Source organism: Vanacampus margaritifer, chromosome 1, assembly GCF_051991255.1.
Source record: "Vanacampus margaritifer isolate UIUO_Vmar chromosome 1, RoL_Vmar_1.0, whole genome shotgun sequence".
NCBI lineage: Eukaryota > Metazoa > Chordata > Actinopteri > Syngnathiformes > Syngnathidae > Vanacampus > Vanacampus margaritifer.
Genome location: NC_135432.1, coordinates 53,872,143 through 53,895,083, shown reverse-complemented (window position 1 = coordinate 53,895,083; position 22,941 = coordinate 53,872,143). Strand labels below are relative to the sequence as shown.

The 22,941-nt window shown below is 39.4% G+C and overlaps 2 protein-coding genes across 5 annotated transcripts in view; both read right to left on the bottom strand.

Annotated features, from left to right (window-relative positions):
• scaf8 (SR-related CTD-associated factor 8) overlaps positions 1 to 12,956 on the bottom strand; it is a 37,780-nt gene extending 24,824 nt beyond the window's left edge. Inside the window, exons 1-2 of the mRNA XM_077549812.1 lie at positions 12,801 to 12,956; positions 11,516 to 11,599 (exon numbers count right to left, since the gene is read on the bottom strand). Of these exons, the coding sequence (XP_077405938.1) occupies positions 11,516 to 11,599; positions 12,801 to 12,830 (114 nt within the window). The 5' untranslated portion in view covers positions 12,831 to 12,956. The remainder of the gene's footprint in view (positions 1 to 11,515; positions 11,600 to 12,800) is intronic.
• A 103-nt stretch (positions 12,957 to 13,059) lies between these two features.
• ipcef1 (interaction protein for cytohesin exchange factors 1) lies at positions 13,060 to 22,015 on the bottom strand. Of its 4 annotated transcripts, XM_077550338.1 has the most exons (13): positions 20,781 to 21,445; positions 20,493 to 20,613; positions 20,284 to 20,390; positions 19,756 to 19,809; positions 18,943 to 18,982; positions 18,455 to 18,624; positions 17,884 to 17,957; positions 17,711 to 17,782; positions 17,538 to 17,602; positions 16,579 to 16,703; positions 14,983 to 15,283; positions 14,567 to 14,757; positions 13,060 to 14,300 (listed from the first exon to the last, which is right to left on the bottom strand). In XM_077550338.1, the coding sequence occupies exons 4-13, from the start codon at positions 19,777 to 19,779 to the stop codon at positions 14,100 to 14,102; spliced, it is 1,263 nt and encodes a 420-aa protein (XP_077406464.1). In that variant the 5' UTR covers positions 19,780 to 19,809; positions 20,284 to 20,390; positions 20,493 to 20,613; positions 20,781 to 21,445; the 3' UTR covers positions 13,060 to 14,099. The 4 variants fall into 4 exon arrangements, with proteins under 4 accessions (XP_077406464.1, XP_077406299.1, XP_077406211.1 ...); XM_077550173.1 differs by having other exon boundaries at positions 20,284 to 20,613; XM_077550085.1 differs by lacking the exons at positions 20,284 to 20,390; positions 20,493 to 20,613; positions 20,781 to 21,445 and adding an exon at positions 21,465 to 22,015.
• Positions 22,016 to 22,941: the final 926 nt, after the last annotated feature.

Below are 22,941 nucleotides of genomic sequence, written 5' to 3'. Positions count from 1 at the left end.
CTACAATGTCTCTACCGTGTGCATGCATGAGTGGTGCATGTAGTAAGATAGCGGCAAATAGGCGGCATTGCCGCCACATAAACATGTGATGTCGTGGCTAGCTACACTCAAATGTGGCTAGGAGATTTTTATACTGTTTAGCCACATTGGCTAAAAAGTTTGATGACCCAGCGCCAACCCTGCATTTATCATATTATATCATGAATATACAAGGCCAGTGCCAGTTCTGGCAGGGCCACCCCAACATGGCTTTTAATGGCCCCAACAGGGCAACCACCCAAAAACGCTTACTGTAGTCGCCTCTGTGTGACTGTAAGTACTACCCGAGTTTAAATGGGCCCATATATGCCTATCAGAAAGAATCTGAATAACCAAACAGAATGAAAATTGTCCATTCCAAATACATCATTCAGAATAAAAAGGCCAAATCTGAATGGAACTTAATAGTGTGGTATATTGTTTTTACGAATCTGAATGACTGTCATGTGGCCAAAAATGGCCAAACTGTATCCGGTCTTCGCATGCTCTGTTTAGATGTAAAGGCGTAGTGAAGTCGTCTTATATGCACTTTAAAATAGCAGTGTCTTGCAAGAGCTTGTCTGCGACGGAAACACATATTGCAAAGTACTTGTAACTTGTTTTCATGAAGATTTTGCTTTAATAAAAGTAGTAAAATTATCACAACTACAATGCTAAATAGACGAATGAACTCCATCTTGATAAATCACGTGATGTTTACGTCAATCGCCACACAGCTGTATTGTGGCATATCTGATTAACGTAGTGGAGCATTAAAACAGCAGATCGGAATAGATCACGTCACATGTAAACAGGTGATCAGAGATCTTAATTCTGAATGATTTCAATCAGAATGACAAAAAATGTCTCCATGTAAACCCGGCTAATGAAGCAGTCTGCTGTCCGTTTAGAGAAAGTGTCTTGACTGATTTGATTTAAAATTGAAATACTTTTAATTGTTGAATTGAAAATTTAATTTTAAAATTCAGATTACAAAAAATTGGAAGTAATTTTCATTTTCCCAATTTCTTGTTGGGAAAATTTTAGGAAAAAAACAGATTGTTTATTATTTATAGTAATAATAATTTTTTTAATTTAATTTAAAAATCACAAAACAATTTGAATTCCTAACTTTGTAAACAAAGTGACAGGACCCGGCAGCATTATAGGCAGGCTTAACCAGACTTTATGGATTCTGCATTTTCCCGTTTGATATATGTACTCCTGAATTAAAGCTGTTTGAGGTAAATTATGCTGTTTCAAAATGACTTTTAAAGTTGAATAAAAATGCATTAAAATCAGTATTTTGTGGCTGAAACTTACATTAAATTGTTCCTCAGTATAGCATAAGCTTCTGAACCAAATTTGGTGGGTGTCTGACTACTCCAAGGGTTAAAGCAAAAAATAATAATAATTAATTTGACAGAATTTTTTTTTAATGTTTAAATTGACTGCGGTCAATTCTCACAAATTTTGCAGGGCAGTAGAGTGCACACTGATTCTTTAAAAAAAATATTTAGGTATTAATCAGGGATGAAAAATGGGACAAATATACGACCGCTCTAGGAGGATAATTGGGAATGCAAATGTTTTTTTTTAATACTTAATACATACTTGAAAGCAGACTTAAAAGACAGTATATCAATGTATAATAAAACACCTATCTATACATGGTCATGTTATGCTATATAAGCAGGGTTGGAAGGCTTACTTTTAAATTGTATTCTTCTGATATAGTTTCTCGTTACTTGCAAAAAAATTAATTAAAAAAATGGAGTTATTAACGTAATCCAATCACCATACTATTAAAATAATGTAACTTGGACAGTAACAGTTGACCCCAACTATTTGCAGGGGTAGAGACCAACCAGGACCACAAACAACAAAAACCCATGTGTAATTGACACCTATTTAGATAGATGGCTGGATGGATGGATGGGATATTAAACAACAAACGTGAAGTCCCCATGGGGACTTCTTTATGGGGTGGACCCCTGTCTCATTTTTAAAATGGCAGAAATCCGTCCCCACGACTTAGAACTTTAACCCCTGGACTACTCAAACATGTTGGTTGCTCAGGAAATCCATCCCTACGACTTAGAACTTTAACCCCTGGACTACTCTAACATGTTGGTTGCTCAGGACAAGTGAAGGGTTGCTGTAAAAATGTTAGGGTCATTTTCTGAGTCCACTTTGTGCCAATTCTGAAAATTTGAGATGCCCATACCACCCAACTTCAAATTCTAAAATCTCATTGGAAAGCTGAGATCATTCTCTTTTTCATTAAGCTCAAGGCTCAAAATAACCTTTTTTCCCCCTGGTGAGCATGTTTGCTAATCAATTAAATCAATTGAGGAGCAACTTTGTAATATGGAGGAGCAAGTTTTTTGCAGGTTAAACCCAGTGACCTGAAACAAGGGTTTCATTAAACAATAAGGAGTTGCAGAGATGTAGCTATTGAATATTTTAGTATCCTACTAAAAATTCTATCAAATAATCAAATATTGGAATAAATATATATTTTTCTTGATGAAGCCACAATTATAAATACATAAGACAAAATTACATTGTTTTTTGTTTCTACACTTCTTATTTCTTAAATTCACATGGTGCCCATAGCAGAAAACTACTTTCTTATTTAGAAAAAAATTCTGTGGGGGGATTTCAAACAGAAACATATTTCAGTTTAGCCCATTCAGGCCGGGAGTGCATTACCACGTTTCTACCACTAGAGCCGTGAGCGATGTTGGCTTTTCTACCTTTAAAGCCGGGAAAGCTGATACATCTTTTTTTTTTTAAACCAATGCTCACTCTCTTAGCCGATGAAATGCATCAGAATAGACACGCGAGGGTGACATGGGCCTTGTACCATTTCCTGGAATTTTATTTGAGAATTCATGGATGGGGCAGATTCGCAGGAGTTGAGCGTGATAGACGACGGCGTTAGAGAACTTTGAACCAGTGGAACCAGTCGACAGTGAGATATTGTTAAGCCATATGTTTGTAGACAATGAGGATTCGAAAATTTCGACGGCTTTGAAACGGAATGGAGAACAAATTACCACTCGATTTCCAGAGGTTATTACAATGGCGCCTCAGTGCTGATGGTAAATATAGCCGCAGATGCTACACTGGTGTTACATTTTTTTACCAAAGAACTCTGTGAGCACCTCAGTATTGAAACTAATATTAGTGTGCGCGCTCCCCGTTCGTCATGTCGCCGATGACGAGGTGAAACGGGGAGTGGCGAAGTAAATATTCTCCACGCTCGCCACATTGGCGCGGCCAATTTGTCTGTCAAAATTGCTCTGGGGGAAATATCGCTATACCAGGCATAAGTGTCCGTACGCAAAAAAAAAAAAAAAGCAAAACAAAAACAAAACTTGGCAAACTGCATACAGTACCGGTAATCCCATAAACCTCGATGCGGCCAGTGACGCACATGATTGGTTACAGTATAATCAACAACATGGCTCCAAGGCCAATAACAGCATTGTTTACATCTGTGAGATGCTATGAGAACTATGAGATATTTTTTTCAAAAATATTTCCAGTTTAATACATTTTGTAGAAACTTTATTTGGACGTACGTAACGCGTAGAATGGCGGCTTGCTCTCTGCCGAGCAATGTGAAACGGCTATAAAGAAAGCAAGGTAAGCCAACATTACGTTCCTAAAGGAACGATCAAAACTCTTGAATGATTCTGGTGAATGAGGAGAGCACGGCGTGGGGGAGGGTGACTCTCCCGAGCGCATGTTGTTGTTTTTCCACATCGCTCAGCAGAGAGCCAATCGTTCTACGTCACCACACACTGAATGCGTTGCGACGTAAATAACAATGGTGGCGTATATCCACATGAAGTTTCTACAAAATGTATTAACTCTTTTACTGCCAAAGACGTTAAATGACGTTCTGCAAAAACCTACGGAGGAGCGCCAAAGACGTTAAAAGACGTCCACCCATTTTTATTTTTTTTTTGAAACGGGTAGAGGGAACCCTTCCGCATCTGCGGTGAAAGTTACCATCAAGTCTGTTGTGCCTAATGACTATTTTTGGCCCCTAGAGGGCAGCGATGACTCTCTTTTGACAAGATTGGGTGGGCGTCAGTAGAAGACGTGAGGCGGGGCTAGAGTGTTGAGGGGACATTGGCTGAAGAAGCCATAATGGCGGCCGCTTGCAAGCAGCTCACGGTCGAGCCGTTTTTTTCAAAGACATCGACCAACGATAAAGAGCACATTGATGACGACGATGATCATCATCGATGATGATGATGATGGTGACTCCGAGGTTGACGCCGAAGTTGGAAGCGCTGACGCGACGGCTATGACGACGTTATAAAGGTTAAAGGTCGAGCGATGCTGACACCGGAAAACACGGAGCACAACGCTCAGGCGGACGTTCAATCGGACGACGAAGAGTGCCCCGAGTCCAATGCATATTCATCGGAGGAGTGTGTACAGTCTGCTACTTGCTATTTATTCCCCGGAAAAAAGGTCATCAAGAAAGTGTAACGTTTGCACGCGAAACGGACAAATGCGAAAGTGAAAGTAAACTGTTGTGCGAGTCCAGCGGCGTCTCCTTGCACGCAGGAGAACGTTACAAAAAGAAAAACTGTATTTGAAACATCCACATAATTGTAAGTAGTACCACAGTTGCACACATTTGTAAATAGTTTGCGAAATTGTTTTGTCAAATTGTTACACTGTTGAATGGAAATAAACGTATTTTGCAAACTAAAAACACTTTTTCATTGTTGGTGAAAGCGTTTTACAGAAGTAAAGCACTGTTTAGGTGTTTGTGGCATCATTCATGGACAAAAAGAAGTGTACAATTCACTAGAGCGCATGAAATAACATCGTTTCACAAAAAGCTCTTTTTCTCCGCTTTTTGTTTCAAAACAGAGAATTTTGGTGAAAGTAACCATTTTCTATTGTTGATTACTGAAGAACGGAATAAGGTAGAAACAAACTTTTTTTTCTGATGAAAGATGAGAGTCCACTCTTTCATTTGGTAGTATGTGTGTTTCATAGTCCAAACACAACATTTTCTGTGGACCTTGAAAGATCAGTCAAAATGCTTAAATCGGCTGGCACTGGCGACAACCCGTTTCTGAAAACGTCTGGCAGTCAAAGAGTTAAACTGGAAAGGATTTTTGAAAAATCAATCTCATAGATATGCTAGTAACAACCAAATAAATAAAATAGTGCAAACTTGCCATGACAGTCGGGGTTCTTTTTAACTTAATGACTACAGATGTATTGAGATTAATATTGAATAAAAAAATCATACTCCAATAAATGTTCAAAAAAACATTTCCTAAACATTAAATAACCTATAAAAAGCCTCCGAGATTGTTTTTGCTTTGCTTTTTTGTAAATAGATTAAATAATTTGCAAGAAAAAAATGTGCAAAGACTGAGATCAGTTTATTGCAGAATTGCTGAAGTATTTCAGGAAATTTGTTCACCCTCTTAATTGTACCGATTTTTGTTTTTTCCGTGGGGCTAAAACAGTGACGAGCCGATGCGACCAAGGAACAGTATATAAGTGTCCTAATTTCTTTGATCTGTGGCCTATTTGCCCCCCTCCCCCCTTTTTGTTTTTCCAGTGCGTCCCTGACCACCGTGCTTACCAAGTTTTCTGGGGAAAACACTGAACTGAATACGCAAAGTGGTTAACATAACATTTGGTGTACTGTGTGTGTGCAATACAACTGTGTGGAAAAAAACAAGAAAGAGGATCTTTGTGCAGTTTGTCACTTTTTTTACTCGCGACTGCCACTTGTGGCCCAAAGCGTAACTGCAGTATCTGTGTCAGGCTCGTTCATGGTGCGCGTGCGAGTACGTGCGCGATCTTAAAGCGACAGACACGGTTGACAAACAAAGACATGACTTCAAATGAGGTAAGAAAAACTCCGCCCCTCCCTAAAGAAACTGTGGAGTGTAAGGATTCGCACTATAAAGGGAAGATAAAAGCTGATGGACGCAGTCAGAGTAAAACAGTCAGGGCTCTTCGTACTCATCTGGGGAATTGGTGGAGCATGGATAATATAAAAAAAGCTTTAATATTACCTTTTTAAACGGCACCTTTAAAATGGAAGTCAACCCGAAAATGTTCTCTACAATATTTTTTGTGCCCGCACTTGTCTAAACACAGCATTCTGTTTAAGTTTATGTTTGTGGAAAATGAGTTAAGCAACAAAATCCACCCGTTTTGATCCAATCTCAAGGGGGCCGTGATTGGTCATTATCTGGCTGAGCAACTCTGATGACAGTCAACAGCAAGTGGCAAAATGGCCACCCTGTGAGATGGACAAAAAAAGGGGGGATTTTGCTGCTTCATTCACAAACGAAATATTAATCTGAAAGCCATGTGTAACTAGTGGGGCTGCACTGAACATGCAGCATTATTCTCAAGAAATGTTCTAGGTTGACTTCCTCTGTAAGAGAATATTAAAGTCAATATTTCAGTGTACAGTGGACCTAAAGGGCACAAGGCTCAACCGAGGACTGGTGGAAGACACCCAAGGGTGCCGCACTCTTACGTTATTTACAATTTGATGAAATACTTGTCAGCTTTTGCATTTAAGTCTGCATCCAGTGACCAAGAGAAACACCACGTGAGTTTTTCTTCTTCTTTCATTTATGCAGCAGAGCGCATTGTGCCATCTGCCATGTTGCGGTGACAATGAACCAGGCAAATAAAAAGTATTCAACAAAATATTACTCATGTTGAAATATTAGCCACCTTTCTTACTGCCTTCTTATATATTCAAAGTTTAGATTAATAAAATTCTTTAAACCAATCAAAAATCAGTCTAAGCTCAACAAAAATATATCTGGCTGCAAAAAATATCAACTTCTACAGAGCAGTCACAAAATTCAAACAAAGCTCCAGTTCTTTTCAGGTCATTTGGGATCATTAGGTCCAAACGGTAAAATACAACATGTAAACACCGCCACACCATGTGTATTTCAAAGCTTCAATCACTGCTGTATCCATCCTCCATAAGAACAAGGTTTAAAGCACAAACTAAGAAACGTTACATGCCACAATAATAATTTGGATGTACTTGTATTTATCTTGAATGATTAAATCAATGTGTAAAAATAAATACAGCGCTCTTAAGGGAATGAACACCATGATGTATTATTGTGTACAGAGTTGCTAGAAATGTGTATGCAGTCCACAAACCAACGTCTATGTTTGATAATCAATACTTTCCCACTTTGAGCACAATGCATTCCCAACAGTGTTCTTAGTCAATAGTCTTGACTCCAAAGAAATGCATCAGCAGCCAGGCCACACACACAACGTCTCCCAAGCACCACGATTGAGCACTGCCTGACAAATCAAGAGGTATGGAACCAACTGAGGCAACTTCCTTGTGAAACAACCCATACTCCTACCTAAGCTGGTTAGGGATTCTCTTATCTCTTTGTAACTCTCTCCACCCCATCCTCCAGTGCTTTTGGGGGAGCTGGGAGAGCTGCTGAGGGAAGGGGAAACGAGTGTTATTCATCAGGCATGGAACACCACACAGGCACAGTAGTTCTTTAAGAACAAACAAGGCAGAAAACATTGGATGAGAATGTCATGTAAAGGGCGGGTGCAAGCCTGGACTTTTTGGGCGGAAAGGCTTACACTGCGACTGCCTCCGTTATTATATCTCTTAGTAAACACTCATAATACAAATATGCTGTACGCAACTAAGTAAAGTGGGGGGCGGGTGGGAAGGCCAACTCCTACACGCTAAGTCGATCACAAAAACTGGTCAACACAAACATCCCTGCCTCAAAACTGTAATAATTTTAAAACAACAGGAATTTCATGGAACAATATACAAAAATAAAAAAAGACGCCCAAGGTTTGAGGGAAAAAAAGGAGACAAAATTAAGTTTTATTTAACTAAAAAACAAATAATAAAACTTGATTTAATTACTGCTAAAGAGAGCACGGCTAACACATACAACCAGATGTAACATGTATTTTATTAATTTATCTTTTTCATTAGCTAATGTAATATCCTACTATTGCTAGTTTGAACACACGCTACAGTGTTTGTAGACTACACACTGTAGTGTACAGTATTCATTTTGCGAATGGCACTTGTGCGAGTAACCCGTTTCCTTTCACAAAGCGCAGAACATGATTTGGCGCTTTTTATATAAACTTACACTGAACAAACCTTGTCACAGCACGTCGCACCCCTACTTTATGTGGGCAAAGCATTTTTCACTACATCCCTGTGCCTGGTTAAACATGTCTCGGGACAAGTTAAATCTTCTCCGGCTAACTTACTGTTTAGCCCACTCGTTCTCAAACACGGGCCTTGAGTACCCCTATCCAGCCTGTTTTCCAGGTCTCCCACAGCCAACAACATTATCAGGCTTCATGCACAGCTTGCTGATTAGCTGATCATTTGAAAGACCTCTACGTTGGCTGTGGAAAAGCAGGCTAGATCGGGGTACTCGAGGACCGCGGTTGAGAACCACTGGTTTAGCCTAGTTAGCTCTGAAGCGCCTCTCTTATCAACACAGTGCTAAACCGTGATCGAGTCAAGTGACGGGACTATTGTGCGGAATGTGTACAAAAAAAATAAAGACCGGGCGAGCATGACAGTTGCAGTTGGATCTTAAAAAAAATATATATATATACTGTATATATTATTTAGTCCTCACATCCACTGCCAGCGGGCTATTGGAGCAGCCGAAATGGCTGCGAGAGGCACGAGAGCATAACAATCAGACCCTGTCTTATATGAAAATGAAAATAATGGGCGATGTGAGGGGGTTTACCCGAGAAATTGGTGGAATAATTGATAGAATGATCAATGCTGAAAAGATTATTTAGTGACAGCCCTATATCTAAGCAAATACGAATATTTAAGCAGGAGTCCTCAAAAGTTCAAAGGTGCAGTTTCAAGATTTCTTTTTCACGCTGCGGTTCCAAATGTCATCCGGAATGTTTGGTCGTCATCATCTGTCTTGATGTAAAATTAAAATAAGATACAACTGTATAGTAGGGTGCATAAAAAAAACATGTTTTTATTTATATATTATATGGCTGGGAGACAAAAGCGTTCCAATATATCGAGAAATTACAAATGCAAAATATTTTCCAATATATGATGACTTAGGGGTGCCACCATATATTTGTTTTTCTGACTATTTATAAATTGTGGTCAATCAGTGGACCAATCAGTAACTGAATCGTAATATGTTAGTGTATTTTCTGCACTGCCAATCTGAAGTAATGTCCTGTTTATGTATAATAATGGGATAGATTAGTAGTAGTATTTTAAATCGGGGGACAAACTCTAAATATCTACTCTCTTAATGATCCTCTCCCGTTTTGTAGATGAAGCACAAAGGTTGAGTGCATTACAAACGATAAGACACATTCAATCATAAAGATTTTCCTGCTGCATGGCACAAGAGATCCAAGAGTGATCCACCCGCTTTGGCTTCCACGCACACACACACTATCGCTTGATAGTTCGAAACTCAACCGGCCATATAAATAGTGTGTTATACAACAGTACTTATGTACCTGTGGATAAATGGGTAAGCGTGCACATCGCCAAAATGCACCTAGCGGGTACGTAGAGCGCACGTCAGTCAATGAGAAGCCAGCTCAGAATGTCCTTAATAAAAAAAAGAAGTGTCTAGTGCTAGTTGCGAGGAAAAGACACATCCACAATTGGATATTTACTTCTTTCTCGTATTCAAACGATTCCTTATGAGAGATGCGCAAAGAATGGGCAATGTGGTAAAATGGCTTATCGATTTAAGTGAAAGAATTTAAAGTGGCGTCTGCAGCTACATGAACATGAGCCCCAACACTTGTGACTTGGATGGCTAAAACGCTGCTGACAGAGTTACAGCGCTTTTGCTGCATTTTCTCGCGCCGCTGCATCACTATGATAACAGCAGTGAAACGAGTCGTAAAGTAATTCAAGTACCGTATCTTGAGTTAAAAAAAAAAAAAGGAATAATACTTGAGAATTGTCTTTCCTCGCAACGTGGTGAAAAGGCCAACTTCAAAATAAAATCTTCCCAAATACATAAATACACGGACATCAGTGCCTTTGTACGCTTTTATTTTAAGTTGTTTGTGGCAGAATGTGGTCACGCCATGACTTAACTGTTGCCACCAGCATCAACACAATGTCATCCTGAAACCATGTTCAAGCGCTAATTAAGGATGCTAACAAACAACTAATTACGCTGACATAGCAAAACTATGAGCCTATTCCCAGTGTTAGCAGCTAGCTGCTCAGCCAGTAGACTGGCAACAGCCGTCTTATTTTTCAAACGCAGACTAATAGGCAAAAATGACTCTATACTAGGGATGCACGATAATATCGGTGGCCAATAATTATCGGCAATTATCGACCAATTTGACGTCAAGCAGATAAACCAGATAATAAAGAAATCCGCCGATAACAATAGACTTGCCGCGTTGGTCTGTTGTGGTTGTAGCTCAAAATGTGTCTCCCCAAAATCTTACCCTCAGTTTTTGGTTGAATTTTTAAAACATGACTGTTTTTGTTTTGGCAAACTCAAAATTACTGGTTGTCTTTGAAACAGAGATATCAATAAAATTCAGCTTCATGGTGCGTTAAAAATGTTCCTTTATATTTGTACTTATAGTAGGACTCGAAAGTATATTTGCATTCAAGTTAATTTTGCAAACAATTATCAACTTACTTATTGGTTATCGACACATTCATTCTAAATTATTGGTTTATCGGTACCGGTTGAAAATACCATTATCGTGCATTCCTACTCTATACACTTTGATTCTGACAGCCTGACACAGTTACAATTCTTACTTATCGTTGTTTTTTTTTTTTAAATAAACCAAGCTTACTCAAATGTGCTTTTTTAGCCGGCAAAGTCGCTATGTGGTTCCGACGCCACTTTGTCTCTCAGCCCAAAATCTCACTCGCTAATGTTTCTAGAGAAGAAAGTACAGTTTGCTGGTATGCACAGTTTAAATTTAGGAAAACATGTTGAACGTGTTGATGATCTAAAAATGAAAACCAAGAAGTCATTCATTAAGTGAAATGTGTCATCTACTCTTGTGTGATCATAATTAAATAAAAAATAATAATAATCGAAAATTACAAAACATTTTTTTCTGTTATCCGAAGACTCTTATCAGATAGAATTTTCAGTAGGATATTTGAATACCAAAATATTCAATAGCTGCAGGCCTACATGGTAACAAAGATTTTTTTTATGTTCAGATCAGAGCACAGGTACATTTTTGATACCTCGTTTGTGGTTAAGTGTTAATTGGTGTGGGTCGCATTTTGTCTGAGGGGAGGGAAACAAATGCCGAATAATGAAAACAAAGATGATGTAATTGCTACTGTCTGCTGAGCAGCACTGCTTGCTCTGCAGCAGGCCCATAAATAAGAATTACAACCTGGCGTTAACGCCATTTGAAATCTTTATTCAAAATGTCGCACCTAATGTCTCATACTTACTTTGATGGCCTTGATGCCTGACTTGGTGATTTGGGTCATCTTGGCCTTCGAGATGGGTGGCTTGTACTCAGTCAACGAGTACAGCTGCACAAACACAGGAGACAGATAACGGAAATGTCATTCATGTCAAACAATTCTCTCCACATCTTCAAATTGTATTCATCCCTTGCACTTTGCAGGCCTGGCTAGCCAGACTAACAACCCCCAAAACACGTCGTGGCCTTTCTTTATTCACGACTTTGAAATTTCTCAAAAGAACAAACAACATGCATTAGACAAGATTTCCAGAATCCATAGTTGAAACCCCCCACCCTCATAAACCTCTAGGTGAGTAAGTGCTTCTTTATATATAATTTGTCAATGCCACTGCCAAATTTGATGTTAATCGGTCCATCTGCACAGTGCAGACGTATTTTGGATCCACATGACTAGGTCCCTTAATTTTACTAATTAATTCTAAATGGCATGATGGCTCATACACTGCCCTCCATAATTATTGACACATACATTTTCGCTGGTTTTCAAACATAAGAACTTTATTAATATTGTCTCAGGAAAAAAGACATTTATCAGTGGAATAGTCCTTAAATTGCCTGCCTGATAAAGATGACATTAATTACACACATGCATAACTACTAATCTACTTCTTGTATTTAACTTTTATTAACATTCAATCCTTTTTGTACCCCATTTGGTCTAAGTGCATTTTGTGTCAAGTCACAAAAAATGAGGCATTAGGTGAGACTCGAGAGATGCGAATGTACACTGATCACGTCCATGTTTTTGGCGGCTACACCGTGACCATTAAAAGAGATTAATGGCAAAAATATGATTTTTTAAATTGCTACTACGTGCTAACGATTAACTGGTAGAGCAACAAGAGTAACATTGTCACGGTCCTTGTTTCCAATGTCAGTGATGCTTAAGCTAACCCTCCAAGTTATGGCGCAACTCAGACGGGTTAGCTAACTTGTAGCGTGCTAATGCTACCGTTAGCAGCGGGCGGTGCAGCGCGACCGTTCTCATTTCACACTGCACACATTTGTAGTTACAATGTAGTCACGTCGATTTTTTTAAGAACCTACAGTCACAATAACAGGACTGGTGCTTCCGTAAATAGCCACCAAAGCTACATTTTTATGCACAGTTAACGCGGCCTTGCGAGACAGCCCCGCTAACGTTAGTTTACGTTAGCTTGGGCTAACTAGCTTTTAACGTCGCCGACCAGAAGGGGATTCAGCTTTCCTCGTCGTGTTGCTATCTACTGTAAGCATTTGAAACAAACCTCGTTGTTGAAGGCTTTCACGGCCTCCATGATGACGTGTTGGTGTTCGGGCTCTCAGCAACTATCTAGTCATTGATAACAGATTTGAGACATGCATGCCCGATGTCTGGCCAGAATGATGGAATATGGCGCTGCGCACAAGCACTGGAGTGCAGGACAACTACAGTACACACGCACGCGACCCCTAGCGTCGCATTGACGTAACTACAAGTTGCGCCTCCGTTTCTGTATGGCTCATTCACAATAATGGAGAAAATAATTCGCTTTTTACAGTCGTGTTTTATTAGCCTGAATACAAATAAGATCACCAACGTAGGGAGTTTTATAACACACATTGAAATACGCCACATTTTGTACAGTCACGATCAATGTCACAATTTTAGGAGTCCAAACAGCTGACAAGGCTGGGGTATTCCCAGTCAATGTAAACAAACCTGATTTTTTTCCCGTTTTTTTATTTTTAATTGCAACTTGGATTTTGACCTGTTTTACAATATTATTTTGAGAGTGATAAATATTCTTTGCAGAATAGATGTTTCCCACTGCCAGTGCCTTCATGGGGATTAAAATACTGTATACACGTTTTAATTGCTTAGTTTGGTTTAATTTACAGCAGTGAAAACGAGTCAATACACTGACAAGTACAAATCGCTTGCTAAATGATACCGTAGAACAAAATGTTCCGTTTTATATCATCTAGAAATTTTTCAAATATGAAAACTCTCCTGATTTATGACATTTACTCTGACTGTGGAGACTGTAGTTCTGAAGAGATTTTTCTCAGTTTGTTTAAAAAGTGTAACAGGCATTGACGGTGCATGGCACCAATAAGAGGCTGAAAGCAGTTAAAATAAAATAAAAACATATCCACTACTGACGCCATCTAAATATATCAAACATACAACAAAACCATGGTTTCCATGTAAAAGCGATGCACATACATACATACATACACACATACACATCTTTCAGAAACACAAACTTCAAAGTAAAAGCAATCACCTGCAACAGTCGCTAATTTTACAAAATCAAATACTAAAATAATACTAGGATGCATTTCACATTGTAATGTGACCTGCTCGTTACAAAATGGCTGCACAGATTCCAATTAGGAATATAAAAAACAGTTTTCATTGAAGATCCATTTTCTAGTTGGGAAGATCTTAAAAGTCCACAGAAGTCCCATTCGAAAATTCAACAGCAGTGTGTGTGTGTGTGTGTGTGTGTGTGTGTGTGCGTGCGTGCGTGTGTGCGTGTGTGCGTGTGACCAAAGTCAGTAGCAGAAGACACAAGGACCATTTATAAACTGGTTTCAGCCACAGGAGCAGCAATGGCCAATGCGCTATCTTGGGAGGCCTCTGACGCCACCTGCTGGTCATTTGCTACACAGATCTCTTGCACCAAAGGCCCATTGGCTTCCTTCCATTCTCTGAACCTGACTGAGGTTAGATCAGGATCCGCCAGCACCTGCTCGAGTGCCTGTAGGTCGGTCTGTTTTGACTGGGATGGAAAAGGGACCAAAGAAGATTGGGAAAACTATGAAATTATTACACTTTTTTTTCCACAGTTACACAACAAATTGTTTTAAAATTTAGCATACTTGAACACCAGTTAATCGCAGGGGATACATTACATACAGGCAAAAATTCATGATATTGAAAGATTACACAAATAAAAATCATGATATTGAAAGACCATACCAAAAAAAATACCTTAAAAAGTCTGTAACTAAGAAAATGGGGGAAACACTATAGGAAACGACCTACCTTTAATGTGCTGTTGAGTGTCCTGACAAGATGCAGTTTATCGTTGACAGTGTGGTTTTTGCAGCGTTTTACGAAGGAGGCCCGGAATTCACGTTTGGTGGATGGTTTGCGGTCTCCTATTGGCGACAGGCTGGCTTCCTTCAGGTGGATGTACAGCTTCTCCATTTCATCAGCGCTATTACATTGATCGCCTGCAGCAACATTCGTCACACGACATCGTGATTTTCATTGAGTACGCTGGAATGTCATCTCAGAACACTCGTTAAATCACCATGACAGCAAGAACACATTGAAATAAAATACAAATGATATAAATAGTGAGGTACTTCAAGAGGAAAAGACCTCCAAATGTGTGCTGAGGCTGGCAATAGGACTAGCCAATTAATTAATATTATAAAAAGGGGAAAAAAACTCACCTTTGTCCACAACACTTGACGCATCCGTCTTTGCCGCCCCTTCCTCATTGGCCCCCGTTTCAGCCGACTCGGGTGCTTCCTCCTCCTCCTCCTCTGGCAAGTGCACCTGGACAGAGCACACCGCTGGCGCTTCGCCTGCGGGAGCAGGAGACACCTGCGCGACCAGGTCCAGCCAGGACTGACGCTGTTTGGAGAGAGACGAGGCGGACGAGCTCTGCGATGTCATCGTACTGAGGGGCGAGGAATGCGAGCCGTTTGCTTCGCCGTGGGCCGCCGAGGAGTACGGTGGAGGAAGAGTGCCCTGTGAGACCAAGATTACTATAATATCCTGTCAATAGCACACATCCGTGTATAAAGTGCCCCCGTCCCCAAACCACTAGGGGTGTGCCCCCCAAAAAAATCGATTCTCATTTAGTACGATTCAGAATAGATTTTAAATGTCCCAAAATCGATTTTATTTAAATTATTTTATACTGTCTTGCCTTTGTCTGTGTGTGCCTTTATTTGGAGCGCTGTTCATGTTGTGCCCGGTTTGGCCACTGAGGGGCAGTGTGGTTCCACGCGGTCTAATACACTTTCAAGTTTTGCCACATTAGAGAGTAGAAGGAAAAAGTCACGATCAAGTTATTCCATAAAAGTTGGTTTTTTTTCAGCGTGGAGCCATTCTTTTGAGTGATAAAAGTGCCGCGAGTAGCGCGCTAATTAGCATTAGCGAGTCAGACTTGAGTAGATCATTACAATTCCTTGCACATTTATAGATTGAAGCAAAAATCATTGTCAATTAAATCATTTTGAATCAAAAATCATTCTTAATCGAAAATCGACTGAATCGAATCGCAGACCCAAAAATTGGAATCGAATCGTGAGACATTCAAAGATTCCCACCCCTACAAATCACCCTTTCAAAAAATACTTGTGTGTAATATGGTAACCTGATTTGCTGGTATCCTTTATTATCATAGTGAAAAATATGAATGAATAATTATTCAAAACATACCAATAAAGTGTAAACGCTTTTTGTATGAAATGCAGTGTAAATCAGTGATTCTATCTATTTATTTATTTTATTTATCGTATTTATTTTTAAAGGGGAGTCAACCCCCCAAAAAATCTTGACAATAATATGTTATATGCACCCCCACTTGTCTAAATACGGTATTCTGGTTAATATTGTGTGAGTGGAATATGAGTTGAGCAGCAAAATGCAGAAGTTTTTATCAATATCAGAAGGCGGCCATTTTGCCACTTGCTGTCTAGTGAAAATGACATCAGTTGCTTATGTCTCAAGTAACAAGTTACAACCAATCACAGCTCAGCTTCATAAAACAGGTGAGACCTGAGCAAATGTGATGTCATCTTCAGTCGACAGCAAGTGGCAAAATGGCCGCCCCGTGAGATGGATAAAAACGGCTGGATTTTGCTGCATAACTCATATTCCACAAATGTAATGTACACGAATGTCATGTTTAGACTATAGTAAGGTCACATATTACATATTTTTGTCAAGTAAAGTTTAAGGTTGACTTCCCCTTTAAGGATTGACTACAGTTTTGCTATAAAGTACAGGTAAACACTCGCAGAAGCCATGGCACTGACCTGATGTGTGCTACCAGGAGGGCCAGACGGAGCCACGGAGTCCCGCAGGGTCTGTTCACAGTATGGTGGTGGAGGTATGTCTGTGGTTTCTGCTTCTTCGTGGTCACTAGCCTCACTGTAACACTCTAAAAGCACACATGCACAGTGTCACTTCCAAACTCACAAGTGTGTGCACATAAAATTAAATGATTAGACCATGTGGTATGAAGACAGCATCCACTCCAGCATAATAGAGTGCTCTACTGTGATACAGCCTCTTTCCGTTTCTGGAACATCTATCATTTAATATCCTAATCAATAAATAAGTCAGCTTTTTATGCTAATCAAAACTAAAAGTGAGCAGCTGTCGTAAGACTGTAGTAAGAAGAGCTGATTAAGATTGGACATCTACAGCTGTTTCAACTTCTTTGTGCAGTACTAGGCAATATCTGCAAACAGAAAGTTAGCATAGTAGCTAGGATAAGTGATGGCTTTTCTTTTAACCTTGTAACCATGGGCATACCGCTGTAAGTTCTATTTCGTTTTATGCGGTTTAGTTTTCAAAGCTTTTAACAATTATGAGTTCTCTTTACATACATACACATTTATTTAATATTTGTTTTAAGTAAACAGGGCTCAAAAACTTGATGTGATGGGAAAAAAACTGAGATCAGTTTGGGATTCCTCACCCAAAAATGAGTTAACACCTGTTAGATCTAACAACAAAAATTGTGTTCCAAGTGTAATTATTTGCTATACTGTTATATTAGAAAACACTAGACAAAATGTAGAAATAAATGTGCATACTGATATACACACACGACTATTTTAGAGCTACAGATTTGTGCTTTATGGTCAGTCATGCCTACACTTTTATTATTTGAGCAAAAAGTGATTATTGACCTCATCGGCGACACGTTCCAAACTTTTCAATTGTTCTCATACAGTCACACTAAAGCTAGTTTTCTCCAGGGGCTCACCAGCTGCTGTGTCTTGTTCCGTGGGCTCATAATGAATGGAGGCAAGGCCAAGCTTGTTCAACCACCTGGAACACGTGCACACACAAATCATTCAGCAGGATTTGAACATTTCATTTCATTTGCAGTCTCTTTTTCAGTGCAGTAGGTACACCGTTGCACTTGCTGTTACTTACAAGTTCATTTCTTCATGGTTCTCAGCAGCAAAATAAAACATCATAACTTGTGGGTGGCAGGCTTTGAATGCACTGGAGAAACGTGAAACAGAAAGTCGATTCCCATCAAGTTGACATGCAAAAATGAGAGGACCCTCTTTATATACACATATTCTAACTGCATGCATGCTTACTATTTCTTCTTGCACTCAATGGCTCGGTCGATCATGAAGTTGGTGAGGTCAATGTAGCCCTCGGCTTTCTCCGCCTGCAACACAAATGTTGAACAACAGTGAGCGTGGAAACACGATGAACAAATGAATTCAAGCCACTTCCTGAGAAAGCCACCTACAGTCTGCTACTTCTTCTATTTCCTCCCGCTGTGTTTCTGTGACATTTCTGAGGCTAAACCAAACACGCAGGCGTTTTCATCTGGCCCAGCACAGTCTGCGTCAGGTACCGCAACGATGCTGCATGGTAGTTACTTTTAAGACACGCTGATGAGGAGGCAGCTGTGCTTGCATGAAAACTACGACTTGGTGCAGCAGCCCTTTTTTTTTTTTTAATAGTTTGTAAATAAAACATTACAATATTATCTTTGTATATAGTATGTTGTACTTATGAAAACTGAAAACACATAGTGAGCTACATCAAGAGGAAGAGATGAAAAGTTCTTGAAATAGTCTGTGCAGTTCAACATTTGTCAATGTGTGTGAATCGCTCATCAACATTGAGTAAGAAAGGAAACGTTAACAGTGTTCTCACCAGTGGGTTTGTGTACCAATATAATGCCGTCTTCTTCAGGACAAACCAGAACTTCTTCCATTTGATACCTAGGAAGCCTTTGCTCTCTTTCTTCTTGTACAACCAACCCTGGTGGTCTGGCTGACCCAGCTCTTTGACTGACACCCGCCGCCTGCTCATCGCACCATTGCCTGTGCACAAACACGCACGCATGCAGAAGCCACAATGAGACGCAAGCACACTTTGAGAAGTCCTACCTTGTGTGAAAGCTCAAATGTTTCCAGTGACCTAAAAATAGCTTGCAAAATGACGCCTACAGATATTTGTTTAAAACCTGGTAACATCAGCCTACCTTTTTCAGATATGAATCTACTGTAGATACAGTATAATAATGAGCTAAAAATTAATGTTGTACTCAAAATTAAAGTAAGCCTTGTCAAGAGGCTGTGAATTAACAGTTGAGGGGCCCGGTAAGACAAACCCATCTCAACTACAAGGTGACGAATTACCTCCTCGGCTCTTCTTCTTGGACTTGTGCCGCAGGGAGACCTTTTGGAGCGAAAAACAGAAGGGACACAAGGTGATATGACGGTCAGTGAATTTAAGAGCATGCTAACCAAGAGCCAGCAGCTCAAAAGAAGACGCTGTCTGGAACATCCTCTTTCACACTGCAATTGTCACATGCACACTCTCTCCCCCTCTACTTTTCTCTGTCAGACACGCACGCGCACACGCACGTAAAATGAGGATCCTCTACTGTGCTTCGGCTCTACTTACAAATAAAGCATTCACTACCAAATAGGACATTTTAGAGGACGTAGAGCATTAGCTAAACAATTTTTGTAAAGTTAAATGAACTAATTCTCAACCGGAGCTGAAGATATGTCATGTTGGCTTCATCAAAAAATATTCAGAAACTAACACACAGCAAAATGAAAGAAAAGAAAAAAAATTGTGACGAAAAAAATATTTTTAAATTACTTTTTTCCTAACCCAGAATTGCATGTGATTAATTGTAGACAGAAAGTTACACCCCAAAAATCCCTAGAACCTTTTGGACATAATATTAAGTTTCTCTTCAGGTCGAAAACTTACTAAAATTTCGAATATTCTCTCATAATTTCAACAAATACATATAAATAACTGTTACGTTGTCAGGCTGTCAGCATGTGTCAAATTAATCCTTTGCCTCAAAACTGTGGGCCTGCTTGGTGATCAATAAAATAGCTTAAGCCATCCGGGTCCAGATAAATTTGCCAATTAAGACAACACTTACACTCACAGAAATGCAAATACCCAACAAATAAATAAATTTGACTTACAGGGTTGTAATCATCAGCAGCCATTGAGGGTGACACAGATATGGGGAAGGCCGCCTGGTCAACAAGACAAAAAGTACACAATATATCACCAACTTTCTGATTAATAGGCAGTTATAGTTATCTAATAGCTATAGCACTAAATGAAAATATAGTTGAAAGTACTGTAATAAAAACGAGCATTCACAAAACATAGACGTCCTCCAAAGCATACAAAAATGTCAGACGACTCCATAAACAAACAGCACAGCATACAGAAAGAGAATGTTGCCATGTGGATTACAACATTAAATCATTTACAATAACAAGCGGATGAAAATGTGAGCTTTTGTATCTGTTTATGCATACAGACAAAAACAAATATATACAACAGAGTGATAAATGTCTTTACTATCACTGATTATAATTAGTGAATTTCATAAAAAAAGACACATAAACCAACAGTCATGTTACCAACCATTACCGACTAAACAAACAAAGACATTTGAGGAAAAACAAAAAGGCTCAGAAGTAGCACTCGACTCAACTCACAGCTTTCAAGTTGCACTGTCAGCAGTTTGTGACGCACAAGGCACCTCAACGCTCCTCAGTATCCTCACACCTTGTTTCAATACTACACTGCCAACTGCTAGTGATCACTGCATTAGATAACGTCAGATGCAAAGCATTTAGTATTCCTCAATCGATCCACGTCAGTGACCGATGACATATTGAGAAATCAAAGCACCCATTTGACTCACTTCCTCAGCAAACTTGAGTTCCTTATTTTAAAGCTGCCAAGGGAATACAACATAGATCACAAGATCCTCTAAGAAAAAGGAAAAAAAGAAAGCCCGACGTTCTTCCGTCAACACATTAAGCCTAAAAAAAGAAAACAAAAAAAAACTATCAACACCCCTGATATAGATTGACAACATCCCATAGTATTATTATCATTACACGTTACATGTTTGTTTTGTTTTTTTAAATAAAATATCAAAAATACACTTACAATGATGGCAAAAAAGTCACAACAACACGACTCATACCTGTTAAAAATGCTTCATAATTCAAGTATCAGTATCCTCTGTAGTCTTACTGCTTTAAAGCACAGTGACTAAAGCGAACTTGAGTGGATGTTGCACAAGAGCAGCAGCAGTTGCTGCATCCTTTCCGGATGTCATGAGCTAGTTGAGCCGCCAGTGGGCGATCACTACAACATCAAAAACTCACTCAACTCTACAGAAACAAAACACAAGTATGTTTGTTTGTTCACTCATTATATTTTTTCCCCCACAGACTAGTAAAGCCAGCTGTCACTGAGCTCAGCTCATCGGCAAACACTGCTGATTTTACGGCAAATATGGAAACTAATTTACTGTACTCGTGGATTTTGAAATAAAGTTTTAACAAACACAATTTCCCTCTGCAGGAGTAGATATTTCAATTATCGAAAGTAAACAACGTTCTTCGTTTTCATGCTAACTGGCTACTAAGACCAAAACAAAACAAATGGGTTTTGGGAGGATACAAAATCATTACTAGCTCAAAAGGTACAAAATTTACGTCTTTTAGAGGTTGTAAAAAAAATACCATCACAATAATTAGCCGTTAGTATAGGTTTCTGATGAGTTTATCGAAACAATAATTGACGTAATTTCACACGTTGCCCTTGTAATCCCACTTGTCAAAAGCAGTGGGCAATTGTTAATAAACTACTAAACATACCATACCTGCCACCACATTGTCAACGAATGCATCGCAGCCCGAAAACTGTGCTCAAAGTTCGACCAAACTTTGGCGAGCATGTCGAACAACTGAAAGCTAAAAAAAAAAAAAGGCCTTGTCAGGTCAGGCGACTGAATAAAATCCTCGTCAATTCTACTGGTTTGCCGGGCCTTGGTTAACTTGGAGTAGAATTAGGTGAATCAGAGAGAGTTCGTACAATACAATGAAATACAATGAAATACAATGAAATACAATGAAATACAATGAAATACAAATAAACGTGTACTCCAGTTTTGGACAACACTGCATTTCTCAAAGAAGGCCCCGATAGTTTGCCACTGGTTGTCGCTGCAGGGTAAAAAGCTTTACACATAAAGAGGAAGTCATACGAAACGTGGCGGAAATGTCAAAATAATGAAAGAAATTTCAAAGTAAAACTTGTATTTAGGTTTAGCAAATCGCCTCACATCTATGTTAAACATACATTATCTGCAGTTTAAATTTATTTGACTGCATTTGTATTGCTGTACTTTAAAAATAAAAATGCACATGAAACTCCAAAAAGAACACACAGGAAGTTATGTACTGTAAAACCATATTTAATTTTTTGTCTTTATGAGTTCATAAAGCTAATAACGTGTTTTAGTATCCACTCATTGGCTAACTTCACCAAACAGTTGTTGCTTTGTAGGCACCCATGATCCAAGTTATGTCTTTGATGGGGTGAAAGTAAACAAAACAGTAACAGTATTAGACTTCATTTTAACTTCAATAGGCCTCTTGTGAAATGGAGCTTGATTCAAATTGACTCAGGAAAAAAAACATGCTTTTGCTTCCTCTCAGTCCCTCTGCCTGTTAATAATGCCAGTGTTTCTCACCCTTACTATCTATTTAATTGTGTGTCCTAATCGAGCGTTCCATTTCAATATAATTCACATTCCGGTCCATTTTTTTTTAAAATGTCACCACACAACCTAATCGTGATTTATAAGCAGCTTTTGTGTGCAGCTGAGTTTTGTCAGGCTTTCGGGATTCCCGAGAATTCTGATTGGTCACACCATTGTAGCGCTTAATCTTCCATCCCGATTCATGCTGGGAAGTGTTACGGCACTTATCTAATGTACCCCACGCCCCCAACACCACTCCACACCCTTCCTGACCCGAAACCGAGTGTGTGAGAGAGAGGGCTAACAGAGAGGCTATTCTTCTTGAGCAAGAGGTTGTGTAAATGGGGGAGGGGTGCAAGCTTGGTCATGATATCACAATCTAGTCTGCTCGCTTTGGCCGCCACGAGGGGTCTTGTGCCACAAATACTGCATCTGCATGCGCTCAAGTGGACTACACACAAGTAAGCACGCATGCATACTTTACATTTTTGGAGTGCTGGAAGCAAATTTAGAGGTAAATTGACTTTGCTGGCGTTGGGCCGAAACCATAATGTTTTTGAAAAGTACTGATTGAAGTGCTGAAAATGACATCACG